The following is a 12,400-nucleotide window of genomic DNA, read 5'->3' on the forward strand; positions in this document are numbered from 1 at the left end:
TGGTCCATACAATTTAGGAGCAGGTTTGTTTGCAGTTTCAGTGCGGTGGAGTGTTCTAAAACTGGATTAAACATCATTCAGTACAGGATTTCTTTTTTTCCAGATGCTCCTGAAGTTGGATTGAGGCAATTATATTCATTCATTCATTCATTCATTTTGCCATTTGTATAGAAAATGTCAACATGATTATGGCCCCAACGCACTGTATATAGGTTTATGCTGTTCTGGCCCCTGCATGAGGAATCCCGAAGGTGCCGAGAAGCCTTGACAGTCCTTCATTATGAGGCTGATGATTTTATGAGTGTGAATGTGGCAACATTTTTTAAGCAAGTTTGGTGGCTCAGATCAATTATGTAAAATATCTGCAATGATTGTTTATTTTGTATAAAGGGATTTTATTATTATATGATATTATTTATTGAATGTTTATGGATTCGTTTTAATCATTGTATGGATTTGTTGTTTTGTGAAACTATAGTATTTCGAAATAAACAGTCTAATAATTATGCCACGCACGACATGTGCAGAAAGCCTCAATGACATGGGGGGGGGGGTTTAATTTTCTTTTTTTTTTATTTTACAGGAAAAAGCCACACCTTAAGCGCACTCCACAAGGAACAACCACACATTGTTTTTTTTTTTTTAGAAATAGAGTAACTCTTTTAGCAGTATTCATGCGTTTTGACTCCTAGTTGTATGAATATCTGACGTATGTCTTTAGACTCATTTTCATCTCGCTTCAGATACGCTAAGCATTACGTTTTGGGATTAATCAAATGCGTGCACAAATGCAGTCTATGTGAAATCATGGCATAGTCTTCATGTGAATTAGACAGATGGGTTGTCTTCGACTGTGGCCATAAAGGGCCTATACTTTGCACAATAGTTCAGTGCGTTTTGTAATGTATCATGTCCTATCTGAGACATTATTGAACATATACTTGGATCAATGTTTTAACTGTAATTTATCTGTGACATTCTTGTAGCATCAACAGATGACAGTGCTGTGGAGCAGAAAAACGGAACTCTCCATGCTGGTTTAATTATTGGAATTCTTTTACTGGTCATCATTGTGGCAGCAGCCATCCTTGTGACGATTTATATGTACCACCATCCAACATCACCAGCCAGTCTGTTTTTCATTGAGGTAAGTCATAGGGGTGTGCGCGTATAGATACATGAGCTGCATTGGACTATTTTTTGCTTCAGCTACAAGGTGGCTCTTGCACCACCTATGAGCCATCATTATTGCTTTAGAGCACAGCTGTGGAGAAATGGAATATGAGGAGTGACACAAAGCTTGTAGTTGGTTATTTTCCTACCCATTGACTGCCCGTGGCCATGTTTATCCCTGTGGCCATTCCAAGCCAGTTCCTGCCCATCCGCCCTAAAAACACCTCCTCATTAGAACTCTTTGAGGTTGATTTAAGTTGCACTCAAAGTGCCTGCCAGTGTTTCTTTGAAAGCAGTAATTGGAGATATAAACATGTTACTGCTATTATAAAAGTGTCTTAGCCAGAACTGCTCCCAGCCACTCCATGTATAAACTATATAGATTTCTTTCAATGAAGTCCTGTTAAAAACAAGCATTGGCAAAGTCAACAGTTTTGGATTGTGTTTAAGTACTAGTCATCTGCCAGGCACTGTTATTAAATGCCCCCAGGTATTTGCCCAATTTTGTACCTGCTGCCAAGAAAGGACAGTTAATACCACTACGGCAGTGCCAGGTGTGATGCTGGAAATGCATTGGAGGGACACGGCCTCCATGTCCTTGTCCTGTACTCTCTTATCATATGTGCTCTGTGTTGTTTTCTGCACAGGAGTCCATGTGGGACTCCTTGCAGTGCAGCTTTCCCTCTTTTTGGTTGTGGTGAACAGAGACCCTTGGGTTTCCCTTATGACACCCTTAGGTGGGGATACAACCCTGTACTCCTAGTGTTTGTTTTTGGGCACCTGTGTGTGGCCCACAAAGCAGGCTATGGGTGGTGGCAGCTCCATGCTGAATTTGACAGGTGCTCTGAGTATCCTTCATTTTGGGATACCCAGGGCCTGCTATAGGAATCAATGGATTCCTGATAGAAGGCAGGATGGCCCCTGTGGCTTCTTGGATTCTATTATCTGTTACCTTGTTATACCAAAGGCCTGGGAAGCCCTGACTCCCTTCCCCTGATAGGCTGTTGGGTGGAAGAACCATACATGGTAATGTGGACTTCCCAGACTATCCGGAGTCTTCCCAGTGAGTGTATGTTTTGAGTACACCCTTGGGGTAGGACCTGGGTGAATGGAGTGTGCGACCAATATGCATTCCATGTTATGAGTGTCTGGTTTCTGTGTGGGTAACACAAAGAATGAGACAGCCCTGCCTGAAACTGACATGAATGCAGTGGGGTGTGCTGAAATGCTGGGTGCTTGCCCCAATCCACATTCCTTCTTATGGGTATCTGGGTGGAAGTGAATGGCCTGCAAGCACTGTGAGCCCGATTGGCTGCCTGCCTACATGAATGCCCTTCTGTCTGATTGGCTGACTGAGCTTGGCTCAGCAGAGTGAATGAGGGACAGATGTGTATATCTGGGACCTCTCACTTCCCAATTTGTACAGGAGCTGAAGTTGAAACATGAAGCTGCTTATCCTTGAAGCTCAGCTGGAAGAAGGTTTGCAGCTGCTTTCTGATGACAAAATCTAAAAGCTGTTGAGTCTGTCAAGGACTGATCCAAGAGAGGACCTATCCCTGAGCTACGAGGGAACATTGTGCAGAATCTGATCTTCATCCTGGAAGCCAGTCCCGAAAGGCTGTTTACCAGAGATGGGGTGCATCGAGAAATCATGGTGTAAAGCACCAGGAAATTTAAGGGTATCGAAGTCCATCATCGTCGGCCGGGGTTCGGAGGATTTCCGCGACCACTGGAAGCCCATCGAGTCGAGTTGCCCAGAAGCAGGCACAGTTTGCTCGATGACCAGAGCCGAAACCCTCCACCTTTTGGCTAAGAACATTTTGAATGAAGGGCTCCCTTGCCATCACCATCAACCTCTTTGTCCAGCCGGAGAAAGTAGAGGTCATCAACGACCGAGGAGAATCCCCCGGTGGGATTCCCACCACCCGAAGTCCACAAAAACGCTGACAAAAGAAGATCTGAAATTCAGCAATGGTCGAGTCCTGATCATCGACGCCGACACCAGATACCCGCTGCAGGCCTACGTTCTTCACTGAGTCTTCTTTGCAGCACCGAACACTTCGCATCGATGTGCACCACATGCCACATCTTCCCCGGACCTCCTCGGATTATTGTCGACGAGCACTGGGAAGATCGAAGCTGCATTCTCGACGCAAGTGTTCACATTTCTCTGAGGAATCTCGATACCCTATTGCTCCTGCTTTAAAGGGAGTCCACTCTCGAGGGATCCATCAATGAACCATCAAAGAAACTCTTCTAACTCAGGTACATTGTGGTAGTTGAACATTTTCACCAGGAAACAAGACTCGTTAAACATTAATGGACTGGGCTTGTTAATACTCTTTATTACAGGTTGCCCAGGTGGAGGATCCTCACTCAGAACTGCCTCTAGGTAGAGAGGGTCAGCATTCTGCCATTGTTTTATCTAACGTGCTTTCCTTCCTATGACCTATGCGGATACACATTGTTATATGGTTTGTATGCCATCATAACTGTCAGCAGTTGATGCATTTTAAAGGAGTCAACAGCTTAGTGTGGTATCACATAGACATTGTAGATATTTGCCAATTAAATGTGTGAGTATATCTTCACCCCTCTATGTGAGTGGAATTCCCTTATAGCGCATGACAGGGGTTCAACCGCAACGGCAAAAAGAATTGGAGAGATGGGACAACCCTACCTCGTTCACCTCATAGGCAATATGGTGTCTGACTGCAATTGGTTCTATAGTATCGAGGCTTGAGGCAAGGTGTACAGTGAATTGACCCATCTGTTTTAGTGTAGGCCCAGGCACAATATATGTTAAACTTTGAATAGGAAGGGCCATTCGATTGGAGTCAAAGTCATTTTCATCATCCAAGGTTGCCACCACTATGGGGGTTTCCTCCTGTACATTATGCATCATGGTGAAGAGTCATCTTAGAATGTTTGGTGCAGATCTTTCTGGGATAAAACCTGCTTGGTCCGGGAGGACCAACGCACCCCTATGCGGGAGGAGTCTATCGACCATCAATTTGGCCAGGATTTTATTATCTGTTGATGAGGGACAGAGGTCTGCAACATGCGCAATTGGTAGGGTTTCTGCTGTCCTAGTGGATATGGACAAGAGGCCCACGGACAAATAGAATTCATAAATACGGCATAACTGTGGGGCATGGATGTCTGCGTATTCTTTATAGAATTTTGCCGAGATGCCGTCTTGCCCAGGAGCCTTGCCGCTAGGGGGATTATCAATAACCTTCCAGATTTCTGCCATGAAAGGGGGAGCATTCATCAAATCCGCCGTTGCTGGGTCTAACCATCTCGGTGCAACGCAATCCAGGTATGCACTGATTCCCCCAGAGGAGACCGATAACTGGGAGAATACAGCAGGTTATAGTACCTCTCTGAAGATTTTATTTATTTCACCAGAGTACCATACAGGGAGCCCTTCTGGGTCGGCAATCTCCAATATTCCTCACTGGCTCGTGTGTTTACGGATTGCCCATGTGAGAGTATGAGTGGGTCTACCACCTTCAGAGTATTTGCCAACACAGGGTCCCCCAGATACCTATCTTCCCTGGCTGCTGTTTCTGAATGAGCACAACGTTTTTTTCACACAAGGTTTTTCAGGTGTGGGTCCCTACCTTGTATCTGTTTATGTTACAAATCCTTTATTTCACTTTCCAGACGGGGTAAGGTCGATCTCAGGGATTTAAGTACCCACCCTCTCTGGGGATACAACAACCCCTTATGTAAACCTTAAAGGCCACACCATTCTAAAGTTGGGGAATGATTCTGTGTAGACCGTGAAGTATTCATTGATATCCTCTTGGATACCCTCTCAAAATATCACATCCTCCAGAGCACGTGGGCGAAACCACCAGTGGGGCGGTGATGTGTTGAATTGGTGAAAGAGACTGTAACCAAAATCGGGGAATGGTCCGAAAGTATTCTGGGTAGCATTTTTGAATGTACCCAATGGGATTGACAACATGATATAGTCTATCCTGGAGGCATTGCCGTGCGCCCCCAAGAAGAATGAGAACTCCCTGTTGTTCGGATTCATATACCTCCATATGGCTACTAGGCCCATAGAATCCGCAATGTCGGTCCAATCTACGGCCGCCCTAGGTAGTGTATTTTGTACACAAAACCTCATATGCAGCAACTGAATAAAGCATGGCAGCACAGTTATGAAAAAACTCAGGTGAATCTATATTTGGAGCATAAACATTAACAAACAGCATTCTAGCACCCAAGCATTCCCCAGCAAGCATGATATATTGTCCTTCAAGATCCTGTATCTTGTCATGAAGACGTAACTTCACGGACTGGTGTATATAGGTCGCTACGCCCATGGACAGGGACAAATAGGAGTATCTGTGTACTGCCCAGACCTTGGCCCTCGCAAGGTGTCTCCTGTAGGCACAAAACATTTACTTTGTGCAGTTTAGCATGGTTAACCACAAAACAAAATGATGTATTATTGGTAAGTCCCCTGATATTCCAGGACATTATAGTAAGGGGTTAATCCATTGCTGCTATGTAAATAATGGAATGACATATGGGCTCCCTAGTGCGGGTTGGATCTCTGCCACAGAGGGTTCACAGGGGGGCCAAACCCCCTCCCCACCAAATGTTCCTGTAGTGTAAAACAATAATCTCATATGCACCTAAAACATAACACCCGCCAGATACCCACCCTCACCCACGCCAGAAACACAAACCTAGTGGTATACTACCCACCTCCAAAAACCTTAACTCTTAAGTAACAAGATGCTGCGGCTGTGCCAATGGGGTGCTGGTCACCGCCATACAGCTCGAAAACCAACAACAACATCTTATTTTCATCTTTGCGTGGTATAGATACATCACTATTCGGGATTCAAGAGCCAGCAAATAGCAAGGAGCATCTTTTCACTCCGACTCGGGGTCACGTGCCCATGGATGGTGTTTGTAGTGGCCTCGTAGCTCGAATGACCAACTATAACTCGAGGGAATCCACTTTCATGAGGCTGACACACAACTACTCTGTCAAGGGTATTAGCAAATGCAGCAGATGGCCCCAGTTACGGATTTGTAGCACAACTAAAGGAAGTGGAGGTGGCAATGTTGTCAACGGTTGGGGTCCGCTTGGTTCTCAGTAGGATCTGCTAATTTGGGGATGAAGCAGTCCGCAAATGACGGGTTTGTGAAGAAGCAAGTCTTGCCATTGTGCACGACACGCAGCTTGACAGGAAACATCATGGTGTAACGTATGTTTTTCTGCCTGAGTTAATTCTTAACCGCTTTAAATGACTTCCTCTGTTTATGTACTAAGGGGCTGAAATCCGGAAACACTCTGATGATTGCCGATCCGAACCTTAATTCACCCTTGTCTCTGGCCGTCCTGAGGAGGGTGTCTCTATGCCTGTAGTTAAGGATCCTTGCAATGATGGGCCTATCAGGTGCACCCCGTGGTGGTTTAGGGCCAGGAGAGTGATGTGCCCTCTTGATTAAGAACATAATTCTTGGCTTCCACCCATTTTACCGCTTGTTGTAGTGCTGCAACCTGTCTTGGCAGGGAGCTTGTCTTGTCCTAATTTTCCCTGACACATTGCTTTGCCTCAGTTATACAGCCACACAGTTTAACGATTTGACTAGCGGACGTTTCTACTATGCATGTCAGAATGTCGATTTTGGCCCCAAGGTTGCCTGTGCTGCTTTTCAGGGCAAGACGGTTTGGTTCAGGGTGCACAAATGCACCACTCCTGAGGCCATGGGTGCAACAGGTTGGGTATGCATGGTCCTGGCGTGCAAAGTGGTCAGTTTTGGGCTATTTCTTATTGTTCCCCATTATGTTACATTGTAGGTGCACTGACGTCTGGGATAGTCATGCCGTGAGTGGCCTTAGCTAGAATGGTGTTGTGGTAGGAGCAATGGAGGTGTCTCAGAGTCTGGTTTTGAGGCTATCAGGAGCCTGTAGGATTCAGCTAGGGCAGGGCAGACCCAAAGGGCAGGCTGGAAGAGTCAGATGAAGTTTGCTGCAAAGACTGAGCTGCGGGGGAGCAAAGGGAGGACATGGCCCCCAAGGGATGTGAACAGGTAGGCGGTGGAGCAAGGGCTTGCCTGTGGCTCTGAGACCCCGACGCCATAAACACAGAAGATGGTGCCGTTGTGGCCCCACATAGGGGAAGGCCCACCACATCGCTGGCATGATGGTGCTGTCAGGTTGCCTTTATTGGAGCCAGAGAAGGTATGGGGGCTTTACGCTGGCTGGAATTTAAGGTAGTGCCACGCAGCCTGAGGTGCCCTGCCACTGGGTGTAGTGCAGCCTGGATGGGGCCAAGGACCTTGCAGTGTCCGACCTCCGATGCAATCAAGAGCGCCAAAGTGACCGGGAGCGCTGGTCCTCACCACCCGCAGTGCCTAACCCAAGCCGCTGTGATCAGATGGGAGGCCATTGGCATGAGGATCGAGGGGAGAAGGGGGAGAGCAAGGGTGGTGCATGGTCTGCACCACGGGTGTGTTCTCACAAGCCTTGAGGGCCCAGGGTTGGTACGGGTCACGGCTGTAGATGGAGTGGCACTCTGGATCCAAAGTGCTGGTGTGCGTCCGGTCCGCAGCTCCCAGCAGATGGCTGGTGTGTTTGGCATCAGAGGACAGTACAACCACGGTCCAAGCTGCAGTGCCACAAGTGCTCCTGCAGATATTTCAGGACTCCTGAAAAGGCGTAGGAGAAGGCAGTATGTCAATGTCTATGTTTTACGAATGTCTGTATGAGGATTGAGCCACGAAAAGAAGGATGATGAAGGATTTTGTGTATTGCTGAGACAGAGCTGTCTCAAGCAGTGGCCATCTTGTAGCCACGCAACAGTACCCCCATTCTCTGACTAAGCAATCATGATACGTGTAATTACCTGGCTAGACTGGCATTTGGGTGCAGGCAGTCCTTACTGGGGCATTGTATATTTTGCTGGGTAGCTGATAAATTAAGCATGATAAGTGTTATTATGTGGTTAGATTACCATTTGGAACTGTCATTCTAGGTATGTCTTACTGTGACATGGCATTCTTTACTCTGCATCAAGGCTACAGCAAACACAATTTGTGTTATTGTGTGTCTGACCTACATTGGGCAGCAAGTTTTCACATGCTTTCTTATGTGGCATTGCATTTTTAATAGCAAAGCGGTAAAATAGCTCAATGGTTTGAGTGCTCGCTGCTGTTTTCTGTGTGTGATCTGCAGGTTGCAGGTTCAAACCCTGGCACGGCCAACACAGCCTTTCATTCTTTCAAGGTTGATAACTGACTACCAACTTTCTTTGGAATGATAATTGAATGTAAATATGAGCAATGTACAGCGTTTTGGTGAAATAGCTGTATACATTACAAATCATTATCATTAAAGCATTAATTCTCATGTGCACTGAAAGTGACTTGCATCTATTGGATTCTTGGATACTCTATTATCGCAGCAACAGGTTATTTAGGGTACCTACTTTTCATATAATGACAATACCTGACATTCAACCATAATTGACATAATATGGCAATAAATGTCCATACAATGCTGAAGTGGCATATCTATTGAAGTGCCTCAGCCTATTTGTTGTGTGGGTTTTAAGTTCATTAAAATCATTAACACATTTGTTATCATTTACTTCACAACTCTTTACAGATTGCAATACATTACTTCAGGAACAACATTCTAAAAAAACATTACAGACAGTCATGAATTCAACAAAATAAAATATAATATCATACATTATACCCATCATGGCCTCCCTTTCTAAGCCCCATGATTGCATTTTCTACCTATCTGACAAATTACTCCATTCTCTATTTCATAATGGTGGACTAATCAAGAAAAATATGTTCCCACAACTTGTTGGTATCACTATCAAAATATTCACTAAAGCAATGGTCAATGAGTATCCATAAAAGAGCATAGCCCACTTGACTTCACTGTTTAAATCCTCTAATCACGTTATGAACTTTCCCAAGCACATGTTCCTTGTCCTTAGTGTTGGGCTACACCGCATCAGCCAATGATTTAGCACTTCTGCCTCCCCCAGTTTTTAAAGAGTCAACAATTTCTTTCTTGCCAAGAGATCCCTCTTATGGGACCACACCTTTGTAAGGAGCCTAGTAAGTTAAGACAAAAGTGCACATAAATGTAATGATATTTCAGCCCTGGGTATCTTATCACGGAGGACTGCATCTCCTTATATGTCCTCATGTGTGTAGTTAGCTCCCTTTGTAGTTAATACAATGACATTCTCTGTATATCTTTCACCATTTTGCACTTTTCGTTTTGTTGTGCATTTTCACAGGGCTTTCCATCATTACAAGTTTGTCTGAGTCAATTTCGGGTCACAGTACTCCCCAAATTTGCTCAATGCTTTGTCTTAATTAATGCTCAAAGACACATTCAAATCTTCAAATAGCAGATCCGATGGTGAAACAAATATTGCCTCGGCGTAGGTTGTACTATTGGGTCTAACCCTATTAGATCATGACTCTGTCCATGGTATATGACAGCAGCACCCTTGCTAAAAGGTGGTTGGTATCTAAAATATTATTTTCTGCCTCAGTACGTATTTGATATTTTAAATGTTTTACGTTTCTGTACTTTTTTTACTCCCGCGAACCACTTTTGGTAATGTTACATGGGTTGAAGAGGAACTGATGCCATCCAGGTCAAAGGTCAAGTGCCATTTCATCCTGTGATGTCATCAGGTCTGTGATCTCACTGCAACCACATAGCCATTCGTATCTTTCCTGGCAAGAATCATGCCTACTCTGTCTCTTAGTCATGATGCAGTAGTGCCTTGGTTGGATGATGGCCTGACCAAACTAGTAAAATGATAACTCAAACCAACTGATATTCAGGTGTTTCTCTTTTCAGTTTCATTTCTCATGCTCTAGAAAGAGAAACACGTGTTTACAATTCTTGATGTGCTGTGGGTATATCCTTGTAGTCCCTTGGGAGCAATGTGGGATAGGTGTAGTTTTGAGAGTGGCCATGACATATTTGCAAATCACCAAACTGTTATCTCAGTGATTCTCAAATATTTGAGAATAATTTTTTCTGGGTTCAGCCACAATTAGTCACAGAAATGGTACTATTTTCTTGTTGATACAAGTGTGTGAAAAGAGATAGCATCCTACATAATCTCTAAATAGAATTTCAAAGCCTGTCAGTGAATGAGTTAGTGAGTGAGTAGTTAGTGTGCATGTGAGAGGGGCGACCGGTTTTTATAGCTTTGACAGTAAAGTCAATTTGCTATTGACCATGGCAACTAATGCTGAGAACATAAGTCAAGCCAGAGTACAACTGTGACCGAATTCCACCTGGTAAGGGTGTAATGGCCTACGTTTTTGATTTGTATTATATACAATGACGTATGCCATTTTGCTGCTTAAAGGGGATCTGCTAATCATATACCCCCTTTAATAAATGCTATCTTCATGCCAACATTACATTATTGACATATGTCATTGCTGAGCTAGCCTATGAGGATCCACATCCCCAGCTCCGCAGCACATGTGCATCATTGAAAGCTGCTGGAACACAAAGTTGCTCCAGGCAAAAGTGGCTTTTTAATTTTCTCCACCTCTGATCTTAATTTTAAGAACTATATGCTTTAATCAGTCTGGTGGCATGCGAATCTGGAATGCTGACTACTAAGAACACACAAATATACAGCCACTGCAATGTCATTTTACACAAGTGTCAGCTCTTTGAGCAGGTCCCAGCTATTATATGACTGATGTATATTACTGTCTAGCCTGACTCTATCTACAGCTGAAATGTGGAACAGTGGCAAGAATACTCTCTGTGATTCCCCAAGAACATCCCTTAGGAGGTCTTTTGGAAACTGATGCTTCAAAGGCAGCATTGACAAAACAACGCATTCTCATCACAGTATGCTGGAGACTGCAGACCATTTGACGTCAGCATGAAAAGCAATGGGCCAGAGTTAGAGTAGCCAGGAAGGAGAGGTGGGCCAAGTGAAAAGTCAAACCATCTTGTTTTCTTTAAGGGTTCTCTATCTCTTTCCGAACTTCCATTTCCTGCAGCCAAGGGACTATGGATGTGATGTAATAAGGCAAAGAGCATTACCATAGGCTGGACTGGACCACTTACAACAGGCTTGCTTTTGACAAATCCCCTGTTACAATCTACCTTTAAACAGAAGAGGTACCCCCTCTTTCTTTGATTCATCTCTGGAGTTTCTGAACAATAAGATACATTCTCTGGGCCTCTCTTGGTAGTTAAGCCCATCACAAAGTTGTCCACCAGTGAGGTGAAGACAAAAGGCATCCAAGGCATATAAGAGCTCTGTCACCCTCACCATCCCCAGAGAAAAGTGTGGGTGATCTGCTGCTGGACAACAGCTATATAGGAACTGAGCTCCTGTTCTCTGGACACCCCTATGGATGTCAGCTAATCTCCCAGGAGAGGAAGTGCAGAACAAAATGCTCACCTTGTCTTGGAAACCCTGTTTTTGTCTCCCGTCAACACATAAGCCCAGATGCAGCTGGAATTCTGTTTTCCACTACAAGCCACCCTCAAGCCACACTGACCACTCCCAATGTTTTCGACAGCTGGACACCATTGAACTTGCCTTCTCCAACTCCAAATTGACCCAGGCAGACCATCATCTCTCAGCCCACTGTGCCACAATCCTGGACTGTTGGAAGCTATCAGGTTGAATTTTAACTTGACCCATCGAGATCCTGCACATTTGAACCGACTCAACAATTACTGCCAGTGTGATTGCAACTCAAACAACTTGATTCTGGCTAAAAAATTTAAAAGCACTTAGAAGCAGAGCCTGATGCCGTCAAGCACATATGACAGGAATACAGGTACTGTGAGAGGCTCTGTTCCCCTGCTACACTTTGGGGTACCAAAGTGGCTTGTAAGCCCCCTTCCCCTACCTTTTTCATCAGAATATTGAACATTGAAGTTGTTGCCTAATCTGCTTGCCTGAACCTAGTGCACATCTACCCATAGTAACATTCCATAAACTTCTGCATTCTGTATTTCTTTTACAGAGCTGGGTTTTCTAGTGTGCGTTTTCTAATTAGTTGATTGAATTACATTGTTTATGAAAGGTCTATATCTTTATAGAACCTTGATTTCACATTTCTTTATTGGGAAAACTGTGTACTTAAGTTGTTTGGGTTGCTATGGTTATCAGCTCACATCCATCATGAAAATATAGCCTTGCCATGGTCCACTTTCCCAAAAGAG

General features: G+C 44.5%; 1 protein-coding gene across 1 annotated transcript in view; it reads left to right on the top strand.

The window, feature by feature from the left end:
* PLXDC2 (plexin domain containing 2) overlaps positions 1-12,400 on the top strand; it is a 1,961,518-nt gene that overhangs the window by 1,915,984 nt on the left and 33,134 nt on the right. Inside the window, exon 13 of the mRNA XM_069648589.1 lies at positions 987-1,147. Within this exon, the coding sequence (XP_069504690.1) occupies positions 987-1,147 (161 nt within the window). The remainder of the gene's footprint in view (positions 1-986; positions 1,148-12,400) is intronic.

The sequence above is a fragment of the Ambystoma mexicanum genome, chromosome 2q (genome assembly GCF_040938575.1).
Source record: "Ambystoma mexicanum isolate Mex_15411 chromosome 2q, UKY_AmexF1_1, whole genome shotgun sequence".
In the NCBI taxonomy this organism is placed as follows: domain Eukaryota; kingdom Metazoa; phylum Chordata; class Amphibia; order Caudata; family Ambystomatidae; genus Ambystoma; species Ambystoma mexicanum.